The sequence below is a fragment of the Poecilia reticulata genome, linkage group LG7 (assembly GCF_000633615.1).
Source record: "Poecilia reticulata strain Guanapo linkage group LG7, Guppy_female_1.0+MT, whole genome shotgun sequence".
Taxonomy (NCBI): domain Eukaryota; kingdom Metazoa; phylum Chordata; class Actinopteri; order Cyprinodontiformes; family Poeciliidae; genus Poecilia; species Poecilia reticulata.
This window is the reverse complement of record NC_024337.1, coordinates 21,751,464-21,769,858: the sequence shown is the minus strand read 5'-3', so window position 1 is coordinate 21,769,858 and position 18,395 is coordinate 21,751,464. Positions and strand designations below refer to the sequence as shown.

Below are 18,395 nucleotides of genomic sequence, written 5' to 3'. Positions count from 1 at the left end.
CAACATCACACTAGCAGGTATGAACTGACGCATGGTGGAAATGCACCTTGTATATCTCAGACCTGAAGAAGTCGGGAATGCAACAACCATACTGCAAACGTTCAAAATGGTGAAGAGGCAAAATGGCCAGCACCCGGTAATGCCAGAAAAAGCAGCATTGAGCAAACAAGAACAGGTAAAGTCAGCTTAGGAATGCTTTTTATTTAAAGACGCATCAAAAACACAAGAAGATCCGCTGCTAGATGGTGTCAGCACCACTCTGCAAAACAGCAAATCTGTTCAACCGAAATGTAAAAGGTAAATGGTAATGCAATGTAAATGTAAATAACGTCAATGTAAMTTAATTTAAATGGTAAATGTTAAATGTAAATGCAATGTAAATGGTTAATGTAAAATGTAAATGGTTTTTTGAGCAAATAGAGAAAGTTACCAGAAATGGTAACATATTTTGTGTATCTTTTGTTAGGTTGCCACATGAAAATATCAGGATTTTTTTTTATTCAAAATAACTGTGTTTTAGTATGATTTTTTCTTATAGTTTGTAATTTAGTTTTACCTCTGGCGATTTTTGAATGCATCCAGAGATTGGGGAACTGTTTTACACATGCAACAATTAAGTAAAATAAATGAATTGCTTTTAAAAACTCAATCATTGCACTAACGATACAATCACAACAGTAAACAAAAATATCATCACTATATATTGTTTATAAAACTATCAGCCCTAAGCCAAATACATTTCTTATTGAAATTAAAATCATAAAGACATATTATAGGAGGTTAGAATACAGAGGCAATGAACCCTGAAAATTGCAGTTCACCATCCTAATCTTAATGGAGACCCTAGCATCTATTTTCAGGTACAGATGAGTCTCCATGATTAATTAGCAAAGTTTAGGCTCATTTTTCAAGCTCTTTGATGTCAAACCCACAGGCAGAGAGGCATTTAGTGTACAGAGACCATCATCATGGCAGACACTATCAAAACACAAATCCCCTCACGGCGTGGGGCAACGTCGCTGACCTCCGGACCAAAACATGCACCATAAATCTTGCTGTCCAAGTGCTGACACTTCTTTGAAGAGCTACTGGACTGCAGGTTTGTGATCCTGACACCACCCTTGGTGCAGAAGGACTGCACACTGCGGAATTTCCTCCCAATACAGCGAGTGCTTACAGACGGGAAAAAAATAAATTAAGCTTTCGAGAAGTCCTGCCAAGCCATGATCACTTTTCTGCGATAAGTATTTCCTGACTTTAAAACCCTGACAGAATTTGCAGTGATTACTCTGCTGCAGCCACAGTGCTGGCTTCAGTTACCACAATATAAAGCAGTTATAAGGAGACAGCTGACGATGTTTCCCCTGATCCATTTGATCAAATTAAACCGGTACAATGTAGACCTCAGACTGCTCTCACTCGGACAATTGACATTTACCAACCAGGAGTTTTACACAAGCACAGATCAATGGGGCAGCAGAGTATTTCATGCTAAGGATGTGGCTTTATGTCTTACTCCAAAAAGAAGAGACCCCACACAACAGGAGTTCTGGTTATGCAATCTCTGCATGCAATCTCTCATATAGGTCGTGTGATTTGACAGCATCTCAAGCTGTGATTCAAGTATTTTCTTTGTAATTTAATGCGTAAACTCTGCTTCTGATTTTACCAACTGAGTGGGTTTACTGTGGAAAAAAAAATCTGATCCAATCCAAATTAAGCAAAGTCAAAAAACCAACAGTAAACAGTCCGACAGTGCATCTTTTAGAACATTTCTATATTTTCAAATCCATTCTTTCCATAGATTTTTCTTATGTAGTTTTTGTTAGAAAAAAAAAAAACTATAAAAATGTGTATAAAATTTGAATAAAATAAATTTCAGAGATTATCTTAGACTCAATGACTACATCCAAGACAAATTTCTTTCAACTTATAAATGGTTGGCTGTTGTATCTGGAGATACATCGTAGATTTAAGGAAGATGTGATGGTCATTTTGACGGTCATAATTTCCTCATCAGCCTAAAACGTATCCATCTCTCTCACAACACCAAAAAGAAAAATTGCCAACTAAACCACTTATCAAAAACTGTCAGGAAGTTCAAATTTACCAACCAGAGTTACATAACACAAAGGCCTTGTTTTAGACTTCGGTTTCCCTTCCAAGTAAAATCTCAAAAGCAAAGTTTCAATCTAGACTAATGATCTACAAAGTAACGGAAGAAAATAGAGGTTTATAAAATATCTTTCAAATTTTAGTTGCTCGTGCAATAACTACAAAAATACTACCTGGTATATAAGAAATAGCTAGTGTCGATATCAAACAATGTAAAAAAAAAAATAATTGTAAAAACAGTTGGTGGAGTTGGTTGCTGTAAAAGTTGAAACTGAAAATTGTATTATGACAGTTTATTTTCTGTTAGTTAGAAGAAGCTCATACAAATGCAAAAGACAGTTATCAAGCAAAATAGGCACTAGGCAACTATGCAAAACATGTGGCAGGTGTAAAGACCACAGTACTTTTTTAAAACTGGACATCTACTCCTGAGTGTCTGTTAGTAAATATGTCAAAAGGGGAAAAAGCAGCAAACTGCTTCCTGTTCAACTTTGTATCAACAAGTGAACCCAACAGCTGCTCTGCTTGTCAGCTTCAGGAAGACACAGAGACACTCAAATTCAGTCAGCATGATGCTACGTTACTCATTCCTATCTTTAGAGTCCCGCTGAAAGATCAAATGCCACAGCGCATCGCAGCAATGCAGTCACACACAACAGGTTTGGCTTGCACGCTCCCTTGTAGCTGCTGCTGCTGTAGCATGTTTTATCTCCTCAGTCACAGCGCTGAGGCCACTAGCTGCTGCACAGTTCCCAGCAGGCCACAGCGCACCTCAGCTGCTGCGTGTCTATCCACCTCCTGTTGCACAGAGGGAGGGATTTAGGGGCATAGAACCAGTCACAACATGCAAGACCAGCACTGTCCAGTTCAGTAACCGCTCTGTGGTGTCACAGAGTTACCTTGAAAAACTGTAACAGCCAAAAATGAAGGTTGGTGGAATATGATTTGAATTAATCGTCAGCAATTTTGTGAGATTGTAGAAAACAAACCCTGTACAGGTTTGCTTTCTTTAAGGGGTCAGTCGTGCCTACTACAGTCCCCAGTAAGCCTCCTGGGAGATTGAGGGAGAGAGAGATAATCCCTGTTACAGTCTCCAAAGGACGGAAATAATTAGTTAATACCTTTGTAAAGCATTAAGCTGGAGATTTTCCCCCATTTGTATAAATGAAGAACATAAAAGTCTTAAGTGAATATTCAAAACACATTAACCTATAGTTTTTAAAAACATTTAAGATTCTCTTTTAGTTCTCCCTAAAGACATATTTATTTTTAATGCATCTTTAATGTAGTTCTGCTTAGTATGATGAACAAAGAAAATAACAAATAAAGTGGATAAACAATTAAGAATTTTTCGCTCTGTCATCTCTGATCAAATTATACTGTAAAAAAAGCAGTCCGATTTGTTTTTCCAAATCATTAAACGTATAAAATAATTTTTTCAAAAATCCCACCACTTCCAGTCTATAAGCACATCACATGTTTAAACCTAATAAGATTTAGAAGATGATTTAATGGATAAATGGAGGTGCCATTCTATAGGGGAAAACTGCCACAAAAGACAGAGAAATAAATATTTCAAAACCATCAAAATCATGAACATTTTCATACTGGAATTGATGGATCATATTTGAATATTTTCCTTTTTTTTTTAAACCAAACTTAACCAGTTCAGGAAAATACTTGATTCAACTTTTCTAGACTGCTGAAACCTGTAAAGACCTGTAAAATGTTCAAATATAGAAAAAATAAAACTTTCTAAAAATAAAGACCTGTTTTTTTTTTATTTTTTACATTCTTAACAAGACATACAGAACATATGAATGAAATGGAACATTTGTGTTCCTTTACCTGCAGCTCACACCAGGCCACCTCCACCCAGGTGTCGGTATCCAGGCCTTTGTAGACCGTTTTGAAAGACCCTCTCCCGAGCTCTATGTCAAATTTAAGGAACCTTCCTCCTGGAGATGTGGAGACCGCTTTCATCTCTGCTTCCTCTTCATTTTCCTCACTCACCGCCTTAGTAGCAACTTTACCACCTTCGCTGCAAGTAACATTCAAAGGATGTCCAACTCTCTCCTTGTCCTCATCCGCACTGGTGCTCTCTGTTGCGCTGTCTTTTTGCCCACACTGGCTTTCAGTGCTGGAGCTCTCTTGAACCCCACAGCTAGTCCCTCGTGTCCTGTCCACAATTGATCTCAAGTTTATGTTCAGGATTTTGCTCCGGTTTTCAGTTTCGGGGGCTTCGTAGGATTGCTCATCCGTGTCTGAAAACCACAGACTTCTCCTGATGAATCTCTGATGCCCATTCCTCTGGTAAACAGAAGAAGGATCACTTCCTCCTCTCACTAGAGAGTCCACAAGATTCACATTTGCATCACCCATGGGCCCATGCATATTTATGGCGAGATTACATTGAGAATTGGGTACAGATGAATGTTTAGGCTCTTGGAGAGTCCCACAGCTAGCCTCCGGCTCCATGGTGACTTAAAAAGTTCAGTCACTTTGGTTTCCAGGTTCTTCCAGGCATGGCTTCAATTTCCAAATGCAGATCTTTTTTTGCAGATGAATACCTGCAGCGCCCACCCGGTGACGCAGTTTGTCAGCAGAGGCCCTAAACAGCGCTGGGATGGATGACACAGGCGAGATTTCATCAGATAAAGAGCTGCAAAAGAAATACTGACACTTAGTAAAGTAAAAATACAAAAAAATATATTTAAACCAACTAAAAAAAATTAAGCCATCTCCTGCATTTTACCTTTAAAAAAAACTCGAGACAAAGTCTGCAGGTCTGATTCAAATATAAGCAAATTATTTAAACAAAACCATATTGTTTGCAGAGGCCATCTTCGTTCAGGTGCAGCAAAACTAGCAAGCTACAACTTAAGTTTAACCAAGCTAACCGTTTACACGCGCTGAATATACTCACCCCACGCATCATATGAACCCCTTGAACCGACACAAGCAAATATGTACACGAAAACTAAATAGCTTACCTCTTTAAGAAGAAAAAGAAAACGCTGAAAGGCGAACACAGCACCGGTACTACACCTTACACAACAGTCCGAACCGAACCTGTCAGGTCCGCAGTTAGAAAAACCTCGCTAACGTTAGCCGACTGTCCACGGCGAGAAGAGGGTGGACTTTCTGAACGCCCTATCTCAATATTAAGCCCATTTTCACGCACGGGAGTCACACCGAAACACCAGCAAATCCAGATTCAGTCCGGGCAGCACATTCCCTCCCCACTGCCGAGGGTGGAAAAATGACGAATGTGATGTATTTATCAAATGACAAGTCCTCGCATCCTTTAATATTTGGAGAGCTCACCGACCGACTGTTTGTCTGTAGCTGCTGCACGCTGAGGCTGTGGGTGAATTAACACACAGCTCGGTTCACGCCACGGGATTTTTTTCAGCTCTTCTGTAATCTCCCCGGCAGGTAATTTCAGCACGCAACTGTATTCCCTTGTCATCGCCTCTGTTCAACGTTGGGTTCAAGCGCTGCTGAGGCAGTAAAAATGTGTTTCCCATTCACTTTGCTTGGCTCCACGCCCCTAGTAACGACCGCAGGAACGGTCCAATCACGCAGCACGCTGGGACTACCACAGAGACAGCCGACTCATCACATTGTTGCACCTTCCAGCAGAGACAGACACAAATTTGACGAGAAAGGACAACGACTGGTTGGCTGGGAGACAGTGAAATTCATTTTGAATTTGAAATACTAACTATAACGCGATGCAAGCCTATCTCATTCGTATAAAAGCGAATTAAGCTCTATAGAGACAGAAAGTAAGCACAAAAAAACAGTCAAAAACTACTGATTTTGTTTGTTAAAGGACAGCGTGAAAGTTCAGACATAAAAAAAGCAGTAAAATGTGAATTTAATGACAATAGATGTAATTAAAAGCTTCTAGACAGACGTTTTGTAAACTCATCAAGCTCACTATAATTTATCAACTTATAGCACCACACGTGATAGTCAGTTGTCCTGTTTGTTTCCTTGCTTTGTTGAAAAGCAGAATTAATAAAGTTAAAGCCAGGTTTCAACTCACATGTGTATGCAGTGACATCAAGCAACTTTTAAATTCCCATATCTTTTTCTTGCTTATATACTTTTGCAACTAAATTGGGGCAGCAATTGGGAATCAAGAAAAACAAATGGCACAAACCTCAGGCAACTGTATGTCAAAAATAATAGATCTCGTTTCTTCTATAAAGATCTAATCTTACCAATGCCATCTGAAGACTTAGTAAAAAGAGTCCACCTACTGGTAGGGATGTAAATACTTTCCAAAGCATTGTACTTGATGTTTTTTTTTTATTAACCTATATCATTGACCATTGAAAAATAACATTTTGTGTGGTTTTAGCACAAGTTTCTTATGCTTCTAACATAATAGTTAGCCCGTTTTGTAGGCAGGTCTGATTATAATATCCTCACAAAGGTTTGTTGCAAAAGGCTAATAGTTGTGAAATATTTCCTACCCCCATCATAGAGACAGACTATTGTAGAGGGTGTATTTACACAAATTTACGATGCTGTGTCACTATATCAGTAAAACTAAATGTGCAGCTGTTTGCCCTGCCAAGGATATGGTTACAGGTACGGTCCTCTCCTCTCTTTTAACAGGATAGTTTACAGTTCAGTTTGCAGCAGCTTGCTCGCTGGAACATGATGAACGACAACAGCAGCAGGGGAAGTGGAGCCGAGGTAAGATATCTGAAATCATTTTTCATAAGAAAAGATCCCAGATTATCCTGCACTGAGCTTCGTTTTCAGGCTGTACATAAGTATTGGTCTTTCTTGCAAACTGCACAATTGCAAAATAAAGACAAAAGCAATGTTAGACTCTGTAGATTTAATGACGCATAAAATAATAAAATATATAAAAGAACTGAACCAATGCTTAGATTGTGAGGAAATGGGGCTAAAGTAATTGCAGCAGTATGCAATCTTGCTTAATGCAAGCAAGATTGTCAGTTCACCTTTTTAACCATAGTTTTTCTTCTTTTGCCTTCTATTATTAGATTGCAATGAAAAGGTATCCGCTACATGTGGCCTCTGTTATTTGAATATACTTTGTTCCTTTCTCTATATTAGCCAACGTTCTGCAAGCTACAGTATATAACCGTGACGTACGTATGCAATGGCGTATATGGACTCATGTCCCCACATGAGTCCATCCCTGAAGCAATTCACCTGAGATCTGCAAGCGTGATAGCTCAGGTGACATTCATGGTCATTGCGACACTAAGTGACCTTATAAATAATGAGCACCCTGCTTTGTTACCACTTCATTGACCTAAATGCACACATAAAAAAGGCTCACACACTCACTTTAAAAGGCCGTGATTCCTCCAGCCACACTTGGACGTGGTAGTAAAACTGTGCATCTAACAAAATGTTTATTAGCCTTATGGTTTATAAGGCAATTAAAGCGTCCATTTGACAAGTAATAACAATGCGCTGAAGTCCAAAGCTGCATCCAATTTGACAAGGCAGGGAAACAGACTTCTCTATGCCATCTCTGCAGACTCAATCTCTGTGGGTCAATTTAATTTCATATGGATGTGTGTCTGCGTGTGTGTTTGTGTGTGTGCGTGTGTGCGTGTGTGTGTGTGTGTTGCTCTGTGCACTTTTGATTGAGGAACAAGGCAGGAGGAAGACCCTGGTTGCCAGAGATACTTCCGTCTGTCTGTCAGAGCTCAGCCAGCAGATGCAAAAATGTAATACCCTTGCGCTCGAGAAAATGAACAACTGATCTCATTTATAAAGTGTCTCCCACCCGCATTGATCTAGAAAGAAAGAACAAATCCGTGGCTGTTTTCTGGGGCGGAGATCCTACATGCGGACTTTCCACAGGCTTTTAATATCCGGGACTGTTTTGCACTGAAATCTAATACCAATCACATTCTGAGTCAGAGCAAGCAGACACAAAGGCTTTTGTCTTATCGCCCCCAAATGCTTTTTTTATTTTTTTTATTTCATGCATCCTCTGGAATAAGTTCATATTTTACTCTAACAGTAGCTGGATGGGTCACATTTTGAGAAGGCCATGTTTGCTTTGCTCTGTGCGAGGCTGTAAAAATAAAAGCTCTACAGAGAATCATGGAAATTAGATTTACAGCTGGGTCGATCTTCTTCTGGAGACAGGCCAGAGCTTGAGGTGAGTGAAAAGAGAGGGCTGCTGACGCAACATGATGGATGGAAACCAAAGAAGTGCTTATGCATGAGGGAAAAGTGAGGGGAAGACACAACAGAACAGTTAGGTTAATTTGGTCTTTCAGCAGCTGGTTGAATTAACTAAATAATAAATTCAGGGGTCTTACAGTGTCTAAAGTGATGGATATTGTTCTTGCACGTCAAGCACAGCTTAGTGGTACAAAGTAATACCTGAAGCATATAGTTTCTGAGAGTTCGACATGCAGGTATTTAGGTCAGACCGTGTTAATCTGTGTGACAACATGGGAAAAGGTAAAAAAAAGTTTGGGATCAAGTGTGTAAGTTTGTGAGTTCAGCTCTATTGAGGGGAAGTCAGCCAAAACCTGGGTGGGATCTCAACAAACAAAGAAGAAGTTGTTTCATTAAATTTAGGGTTTGGGCTCAGTTTCTGGAATTTAAATGCTTCAACCTTCCCCACTATTGTGCACTCTGAATTATTGTCTCAGTTTCAGATTTATGACTTTACGCAGCTTAATTTAATCAGAAGTGAAACTTCAGTTTCTTTATGTTGGATATTAGGGGTTAGAACAACACAAAGTATTGTATCAAAGTGAAGTAGAAGGAAAACAATGCATATTTTCTCTCTTTTTTTTAGATAAAGGTGTCAAATTATTGCCGCACGACTCTGTACATGTGGAGTTTAGGTTTTTGCCCATTCTTCTATGAAAACATAAGTTTAGAGAGTGTTGTCAAGCAACAAAGTTTTGAGTAGACTTTGACTGGGCCATACATACACACATGAAGATGAAGTTTTTCATTGTACATTTGGGCTTGCTGTCCTTATTGAGGGCCAACCTTTGACGGTCTTGGGACTGTCAAAAGAAATATAAAACAGAAAAAAATATAAAACAGATAGGGTACTATTACAAAATATGAAATGCTTATTCAATGCAATGTCAAACTGCCTTCATCACAATATGGTTTCAGTTAGTTAGAATCTTTAAATGCTGTTTTGAGAAAGAAAAAAAACCCCTACGACTAACAGCTCGTGAGAACATGCCTCTCTCTCGGTCTTTAACGTTCAAATGTAAAACAAAAAGAGAATGGTAACAGGGACGTGGCTTTATTTGTATTTTCTGAGAAAAAAACCCCTTTGCTACTGTGCTTTTAGACACATTGGCTCCATGTTTTCTTAGCTCTGGTCTCACAACAGGTATTATCAACCAGTGGTCTGTTGACTCTGGGATAAAGCCCTGTCTTTGAAAAACCTGTGTCAGTGTTTTAGAGCAGAATGGCTGACCCTGACGCGTCACGACAGCAAGCCGTTTGTGGCATTTGCCCTAAATTCACAGTAACAAGCACTCCACACTGCCTCCCACTGTTTCCAGTTGAATGCAGGGAAACATTCTGTGGGTGATGTGATGGTTTGAAGGATAAAGCAATAAAAACTTGATGGCCTATTTAAGGACCAGGGTAAAACTTGATCGCAAATGTAGCACGATGTTTTCTCCAGCTCCAAAAATCCAACCACCTCTTAGTTTGTAGTCTCCACTCAGACATCAACTCAACCAGTGCAAGCTGATTATTGTGAATATCTGGAAGGCACTGTTATTCAGCTGTAGCCTGATCTGTGGCAAATTAGAGGGTGCTGCTCTTCTTGTCTCTTTGTCCTTGGAGCAGAGGGAAGATAGTTGTTCCAGTGCAGTGGTTTGGCTAATCTCTGACAAGATGATCATTCTGCAGCTGCAGGGGTTTGTTATGGGAAAAAAGAATGCGGGTGGTTTGGCGGTCCGGAAGAGGCTGCTAATTACTGAAAGGCCTGTGCCTTGAAAGTGTTGAATCTCCAATCTGCAGAGTGGTTGGATTGGGGTCAGCTATATGTCAGCAAACAGAGGATCTTACTGGAAATTTTTCAAGAAACTCTGCTTCATTTTTACTGTTTTAAGAAGGAAGATAATTTTTGAGCTTTCAGCTAATAAACAAGCTAATCCAGGCCTGCCGACTCAGTACATTTTCTTCTTTGGAGTGCAAAGTCCACTAGGATGGAGTGGACTCACAACAAAAGGCAAGCTAATCATCTGTTACATAATCACTGCCCACACAAGAATCAATTCAGTGGAAACTTAACATATCTCAGGATACATGCTGATCATTCATAGAGAGGATGAGGGCCTAGCAGAAGTATTCATACCCCATAAACCTTTTCACATCATTTGTCACACAGAAACCGCAAATATCAGAATATTATATTTATATATATATTATATATTTATATATATTTATTATTTATATTTATTATTATATTTAATATGATACAGCTAAATAAAATAGTGAGTTATCATGAAGTGGAGGGAAGATGATACATGTTTGCTTTGGGGGTTTTTTAAGAACAGGTATTTGGAAAAAGTGTGGCATTTTGCTGTATTTACAGCTGCAAGTCTTTCTGCGTAAGCCTCTCACCCATTCTGTTTTTTTCAAAATAGGTCAAACTAAATCAGATTAGATCTTCAGGAATCTTTTAGTCCTGCCTCAGATTCTTAATTGGATTCAGATCTGGACTTTGACTCTATATCTCTGTTTGTATGTTCAGGGTGGTTGTCCTGCTGGAAGGTGAACCCCAGGGTTTTCGCCCACCTTTGTCCTACATTCAACTCCATCCATCTTCCAATCAACTCTCTGCTCTTGCCATTTTCAGGGGGTGGCCTGATCAGTGCTCTTTGAGATATTCATAGCAAAGCTTGAGGTATTATAAACTAGTCAGCTGAGATAGATGATCTCTGATTTTATTTATTAAAGGTGTTTCAACATGCAAGTATTGTTTTCCTGTCACTCAACAATTTTGCACCAATTTCTGTTGGAGAGTCACACAAAATGCTCACAATTACGTTTGTGGTTAATATGGGACAAATTGTGAAGTGGTTATTGTGGCACTGTATATATTTATTATGGCATAAAAAGTTTTGTTTAATACCACAATTTTTCTCCTTTGTATTAAGTACAACTAAAATATTTAAAATTATGTATTTTCCTTAAAATATAGTTCCATGTTTTATTCAGTCCAGACTCTTAACTCTGTAATTATATTCAGTTAGAGTGGTTTATGACTGAAAGGTCAGTATGTGTCTTCACGCTACCATCTTAATTAGAGGCACAGGACAGTCAGTCATCATTGCTTTGATTTGTAAAGTCAACAGATTACGGAACAGAATAGTTCAACTCAGGGTAACAGAAACAGGAAAAAAATAGAGATCGAAAGAAAGAAAGAAAGAAAGAGAAAGAAAGAAAGAAAGAAAGAAAGAAAGAAAGAAAGAAAGAAAGAAAGAAAGAAAGAAAGAAAGAAAGAAAGAAAGAAAGAAAGAAAGAAAGANAAAGAAAGAAAGAAAGAAAGAAAGAAAGAAAGAAAGAAAGAAAGAAAGAAAGAAAGAAAGAAAGAAAGAAAGAAAGAAAGAAAGAAAGAAAGAAAATAAGATAGAGAAATGGAGAAATGTTGAAGTAGAACTGATTTTTTTAAATCCTCGGATGCTTAAACTGCTTGTGAACAAGATTTACCCTTCTTGCTACACTAATGGCTCTGTTTTTAAGAGTCACTCTTCAATAATGGCTGCTTGTTTTTCCAATTAGTTCAGAACAGCAACAAGATCCCCTGACGTCCATGCCCAGGAAGCGCAGCATTACTGCTTGTCCCATCGCCGCGCAGTTTTCCTCTGTTGATTGAGCAAAACATCAAAGTTTGCTTTTCCGTTCATTTCCACGCATTCTTTTCAGATTCGTCATATCCAAGTCATTTCTGCTTTGGTTTCATTATTAGGTCACCCGTCCTGATGCTCAGCCCGGTGGACCACCCCTCCTGAACATGAACCACTATGCCAATAAGAAGAGTGCAGCTGAGAGCATGCTGGATTTGGCTCTACTGATGGCCAACGCCTCCCAGCTGAAAGCCGTGATGGAGCAGGGGCAAAAAGTACCTTTTACACCCCCGTCGTCACCCTAATCACCATATCTCTTTGTCTGCAAGTCACGGTTGGGATCCTATTAATCTTCACAGGTAAGAAAACAGATAAAGCCTGAGCTTTTCGGAGGTGTTTTTGTTTTTTCTACATTCCTCCGCTTTATATGGTCTTTATTGTACACCTCAGCAAAATCAATGCCTATTATTTTACTGGTTTTTGCCCCGCATCAACATCAAGTCCACAGTGACTGACAAATAACCCATTAGCAACCAGTCTTTTGTCGTGACCATGGTAACCAAGTCAGGGTTCACAAGGTTTTTAGTCTGTCAGCAAATGTGGGAGTCAAAGGAGCGAGGTCGCTTCTGTTCCTTTTGGGATATGTGTTAAAATGTGTCAATAATTGTGTGGAAATGAGCTGAAATCAACAGAATTTACCATAAGAAAACATAGCATACACTATCATCTGCATAGAAAACATTTATTATATAGATTAATTAACCACAATCAGATATTTCAGGTATTTATTACTGTTAATTTTGATGATAGTGAAGGAGAAAATTTAGGTTTTCATTTGCTGCAAGAGTTAGGACATCGCATATAATTTAATAAAAGTGCCAATCCTTGAAAGGATTGTGAAGCAAAGACCATTTGAGAGTTTGGGGGAAATTTCAGTGCGGAGGAGCACAGCTGGGATCAGTACTTTACCGTTTTACCAGGACATGAACCACTCCTGCTATGAAATCAAATCAGCATCTGCAAAAGGCTATTTTCTAGAGAAAAGCAAGAAGTGCTCTAAAAGTTCCTCATTTTAGTTCACTTAATGCTATGATGCACATCAAAAATACATATCCGTAATTTGCTTTTAAACAACCAACACCAAGGGCATGTAGTCAGCGACCACCCATGTTCTATGGCTCTTCTTGAAGAACTGACTTCATCTGGAGTTGCCTGCTTTGAAATCTCCTCTAAATGCTAATGGGCATTGCTTCACAATCGTTTCGAGGTGGCTATTATCCCAGATGTCAGTGTTGATTCCTTAATTGCACTTCTTCCTTCAACCTAACATACTTTTAATATGCTTGGATAAATCAATCTGTGATTGGTCACCTTCATTAGACTTGACCTTTGTGGCTTACCCTCCTTGTGAAGGGTGTGAATGACAAACTGTACAAGTGTTAAGCCAGTTTTCCATCATTTTGTAAAGTCTAATGAAAAAGAGTAATTTTTTCATCTTTTGCCACAACCTAATTTTCTGAGAAGGAATCTTAGGAATTTTCATTAGCGACGACTCATATTCATCAATATGCGTCGAAATATTGATGTATATATATATATATACTTCTGAATTACTAAGATAAATTGCCTTTGCAATTTTACTTACTTAACACAGTTGATATGCACCTGTAAGAGACATTCATTGAGGTATTTTGGCATTGTTTGCTTTTAACAACCACAACTCAATAGTTGGCATTTATAGGCTAGATAAAATAAAGAAAAGTCATTGGATTACAGGTTAGACTTGACAGGCTCCACCAAATCAAACTGCAGGTTGATGAACTTTCGTGAGGTCACACTGAATCACCTCAGCTCCACCAGAATGAGCTCATAAAGGGAGGCATGCTGTCATTTTCCATATAAGAAAAACTACTTTATCTTCCTCCCTCTGAGTCTGTGATGACCTAAAAATAGTAGTAGGGCAGATGCAGTTGACTCTTTTATTGAATTTCTGCGAACCTCAGACACTATACTTTATTTTTAGGTTTAGAATTTGCTCAATATTTAGAGTGACAGAAACTGTTGATCTATATCGTAAAACTGAAGTCTAAATGGGGAAAAATGTTGGCACATGAGAATTATCAGATGTTTTTTGATGCTTTGATCCTTATGCTTTGCCCATTCAGATCTTTTTTTATTTCTTTTCTTTTTCCTTTACCTTAACTATTCTGAACCCTGGCATGCCTTCCCTTTCCATCCTTCCCCTCTTTTACCCATGTGTAAAGCCAGACTAATAGAGCCAGCGGTGCATGATATGAGTGGCCTACATACCGCTCCCACAGCCCCTGTCTGCCTCCTCCCAGTTGCATCAGACAGAACACAGTCAAGCAGGGTTTGTGCACCGCTTGACCTTTGACGGTCAGTAACATATTACAAATGCATGCTCACTCCGTCTTTATCTATGGGCAGATTCATTTCTCATTAATTTCAGCATTATTCACAAGCCTGTTATCTTTCCCTGTGAGGAGAAAGATAACAATGCTGCTACGTCATTGTAACATAGTTTAAGTTTTACAGGCTCATTCAAGGTCCTCAAAAACAACCATGAAAGAATATTTGTGAGATAGGAAATGCAAGCTTCCCATAGCCGGTTTCTGTTCTTCCTCTGCATTGTTCTGCCTGTGCATCATAAAAGTGAATCTTGTTTTATTTGCACGATTGACATAATTGGTTCCACGGTTCTGCCTCTGCTACATGTACAAAGAGTATCTCAATAGCTGCATTGCGAACATCACATTTACAGTCACTTAAGGTGTAATGCAGCCTTCATCAAGAGCTAGATTTTATCTGGTAGGGTACATCACAAGTTATTTGGTCCATACTAGCACTTGAAACTTGTATACCAAAATGTGACGTATCATTCCCTTTTTTTTTTTTAAAGAATTGTGTTTTTTTCCTCCTCATAAAATACCATATTTAAGGTTTACACGTTTTCATCTTATCAACCCAGAACAATTCTGGAGGAATTTTCTTTGACCAAAAGAGTCACCTGCTAACTTTAGTGACAAAAACAATGTTTTGCAAAGGCTCCTGAATCTTTCACAAAATGTTTGTTACATACTTGAATTTGTGCATAGATATTAAATGTAAGGAGGGTCATTACCCAAGTGAGAAACCATCTACCATGTTGCAAAGAAGAATGGATAAAAAAAAAATCTATCCCTAGATGATCAGAACTGACTGCTGTCATAATTTGTGGTTGTTATGGTGTGGACCCAAACACAGAGAGGTGGATTCAGCAACTGAGTTTGATGATTTAATATTATTAATATCATGCAATAAAGTTGTTGTGACATGACAAAATAGAAAAGTTTAAAGAGTTTGGATTCTGCTGCAAGGCTCTGAAAGCACATCTCACTCCTAAGCACAGTAATAGTGGCCTTTTTCCTTAAGCACTTTGTTCTCATTGAGCCAATCCTCAACTCATCTTAGTGCCACTAGAATCAAATGTGAGGGCGTCAGTCAGACTGATGAAGTTGAATCAAACTATGTCTGTAAAACAATAGAATCAGTGTGTCCAAATTAAAATGACTAAAACTGTGCACAAACCAATTTCTCTACTGAACTAAAGTAACTTTCTGAAGACGAGGGGGCCAGAATTCCTCCCTGCCGATGTAAGACACAGATAAGATCCTGCTGGAGACAATTCAAGTTCTTACTGGTAAAAGTGGTTCTGCAAGCTGTTGAATCATAACCTGTATTTAGCTTTTCTATCACACCTTCTGCACTTAGAGCAAGTTTTTAAAATCGTATTGCTAAATGCATAATAAACTTTGTCATGTTTCGTTGTCCATCTGTCTTTAAAGCCTATTGCAGACCTGATAAATTGCAGATTGTTTTGCATATCACCTGACAGTTAAAAGAAGGTGTTCTTTTTTGACTGTTTCTTATGATGTACAAATTCATAGAACATATCCAGCACATATATTTGCTGAGGATAACACAATTCTGATAGCAAATGTTGCTAATCATAGAGCTGAATGCCATGCATAAATGCTATGCAATATTACAAAATGACGTTACATTTTGTAACATTTTGACAAATTTCAATGTTACAAATACATTTGTACACCTGAAGGACCTCGCAAATACATTTGCGAGGTCCTTCAGGTGAGATAAGCAGCAAAAACTGAAACAAGAAGTGATATATAACTTACATAAAAGTCAAGTTAGACATATTATTTTTGTTTTAGCTCAGAGACGATGTTATTTTTCTCAGATGTAAGTAAAACTTTAATCATTAATCATTTTGTTGTCATTTAAAGAAAGAAAGTCCGTAGAGTGCTAAAACAGAAGCATACATTTATTAATGACTTACAGTAAATTCTCCTAATGACTTGGCTTTACTCCCTGAATAAGTAGCTTGTGAGTGTTTCTGTGTCCTGACTTTGTCTGCAGTACGATGGAACCTCGACGATGAGCAAAAACACTGGAGGCTCAACTTAATGGAGAACCTGGCCACTGGCCTGGTTTTTATCATCGTGGTTGTCAACATCTTTATCACTGCCCTGGGAGTCCATCAACCAAACCACAGCAGCTGACCAAGAACACATAAGTATGTTTGTTTGATCACATTATTGTCACGTTAAGCCTGTATGGTCATTACACCCAAACTGTCAGCATATTTTTGGTCTTCTGCTCCTCTGAACTAACTTCCACCAGTCTACCTGACCTAAATACATACCAATCCCTCCAGACTGCTGTGGAAGTTTCCACCAACAAACCAAAACAAAATTCAGCCTCTGGTCGTTTACCAGAAAATCATTGTCCTGCCCTGCTGCAAGCACAGCGAGAGAACAGCGAACCAAACAGAAACGACCATGGTGGCAAAGGTGGGCTGGTGCATCAACAACATATTTGTTGCTGGTGGACAAACAGAAAAGTGAACACAACAACAGTAAGGCACATGTGACTGTGCTCTGTCTGTCTCCCCACCTGTCCTGCAGTGACCCACGCAGAGCCGATGAACCCTCTCAAACCCCAAAAACTGAACAGATTTCAATTTTAATTGAGCTTATGGCTCAGATCCAGAAGTACGATCAATAAAATAAAGACATCTGTGCAGAGTGTGTCTGATATGCATCAAAGTTCAGACTCACCTTCATCATTATGTTGTTGTCCAACAGTCATTTGGCCAAAATATTCAGTCGAAACAAATATTTGGCTTTACCCAGAATCCATCTGCTGTGATCAAAGATGGACTGTGTGTGTGTGGTTCTCTGGGCCGGCAGCAGCTGGTGAGTCACAGTCAACACGAATCAGACCCCAGCAGAACTGCTTGTTAAAGTGGAGGCTCTAATTAGGTTGTTTCATCTATGTCACCAACAGCACAATAAGTGACCAAGTCAGAGTCCATTTTATGCACTGCGGAGACTGAAACAGAGAGGAATAATCAATTTTGCATATTTTCTACATCATTATCTGAATAATAGTTATGCACAGTTTTTCTTGTACATAGCTCGTTAATCAAATGACTTTCATGTTATTTAATTTCCCTTTGGGATCGATAAAGTATTTTTGGATTGGAATCTTTCAGCTGTTGAGTGCAATGATTATGTGTTGTTGATTTTCTTTATGGAGCACAAGGCGGACACTTTATAAACAGATACAAACATTGTTGAATATTTGATTACATGTTACACTTTAAGACATTATTTGGCCCAAAAAGTATACTTCTTCTAAAGGTCTGGTAGTTTATTTGACCACACGTCTTATCAGACCAAATAACACCTGTTTAAATTGACTGGTTTCCTAGTGGGGGTCTTAATATTTCCAAAAACAATTTCAATTTATTTATGGTGTCATTTTTCTCTTCAAACACTAAACTACGTCCAAGTGTCAGCATCTATCTGTTGATTTGAAGAGAAGCTGAAAAATTTAGAGGCAGCCCTCTGTCTCTACTATTCCATTTTTATGCCATTTTCAATCAATCAATCAATCAATCATCCATTTTCTTTACTCCCTTGTCCCTTAGTGGGGTCAGGAGGGTTGCTGGTGCCTATCTCCAGCTAACGTTCTGGGCGAGAGGCAGGGTACACCCTGGACAGGTCGCCAGTCTGTCGCAGGGCAACACAGAGACACACAACCATGCACACACACACTCACACCTAGGGACAATTTGGAGAGGCTAATTAACCTGACGGTCATGTTTTTGGACTGTGGGAGGAAACCGGAGTACCCAGAGAAAACCCACGCATGCACAGGGAGAACATGCAAACTCCATGCAGAAAGACCGGGGCCGGGAATCGAACCCAGAACCTTCTTGCTGCAAGGCAACAGGCAATCAATCAATCAATCAAATTTTATTTGTATAGCACCTTTCAGCAACAAGGTATTTCAAAGTGCTTTACATCATAAAAACACAAAAATACAAAATCGTAGAACACACAG

General features: G+C 38.9%; 2 protein-coding genes across 9 annotated transcripts in view; one reads left to right on the top strand and one right to left on the bottom strand.

Moving 5' to 3' along the window:
- The window catches only part of LOC103467567 (serine/threonine-protein kinase WNK2), a 49,091-nt gene extending 43,398 nt beyond the window's left edge, over positions 1 to 5,693 (bottom strand). For 5 of the 8 annotated variants that reach the window (XM_008414065.2, XM_008414072.2, XM_017305711.1 and 2 more), the window contains exons 1-2: positions 5,109 to 5,691; positions 3,964 to 4,777 (exon numbers count right to left, since the gene is read on the bottom strand). In XM_008414065.2, the coding sequence (XP_008412287.1) occupies positions 3,964 to 4,593 (630 nt within the window). In that variant the 5' untranslated portion in view covers positions 4,594 to 4,777; positions 5,109 to 5,691. Of the gene's footprint in view, positions 1 to 3,963; positions 4,778 to 5,108 lie in introns of all 8 variants that reach the window. The other 3 variants (XM_017305712.1, XM_017305710.1, XM_017305714.1) reach the window with 3 other exon arrangements.
- A 1,073-nt stretch (positions 5,694 to 6,766) lies between these two features.
- LOC103467568 (ninjurin-1) lies at positions 6,767 to 17,949 on the top strand. The gene is given in 4 exon segments (XM_008414073.2): positions 6,767 to 6,828; positions 12,089 to 12,233; positions 12,236 to 12,325; positions 16,404 to 17,949. Coding segments are annotated over 4 exon segments (417 nt in total). The 5' UTR covers positions 6,767 to 6,789; the 3' UTR covers positions 16,547 to 17,949.
- Positions 17,950 to 18,395: the final 446 nt, after the last annotated feature.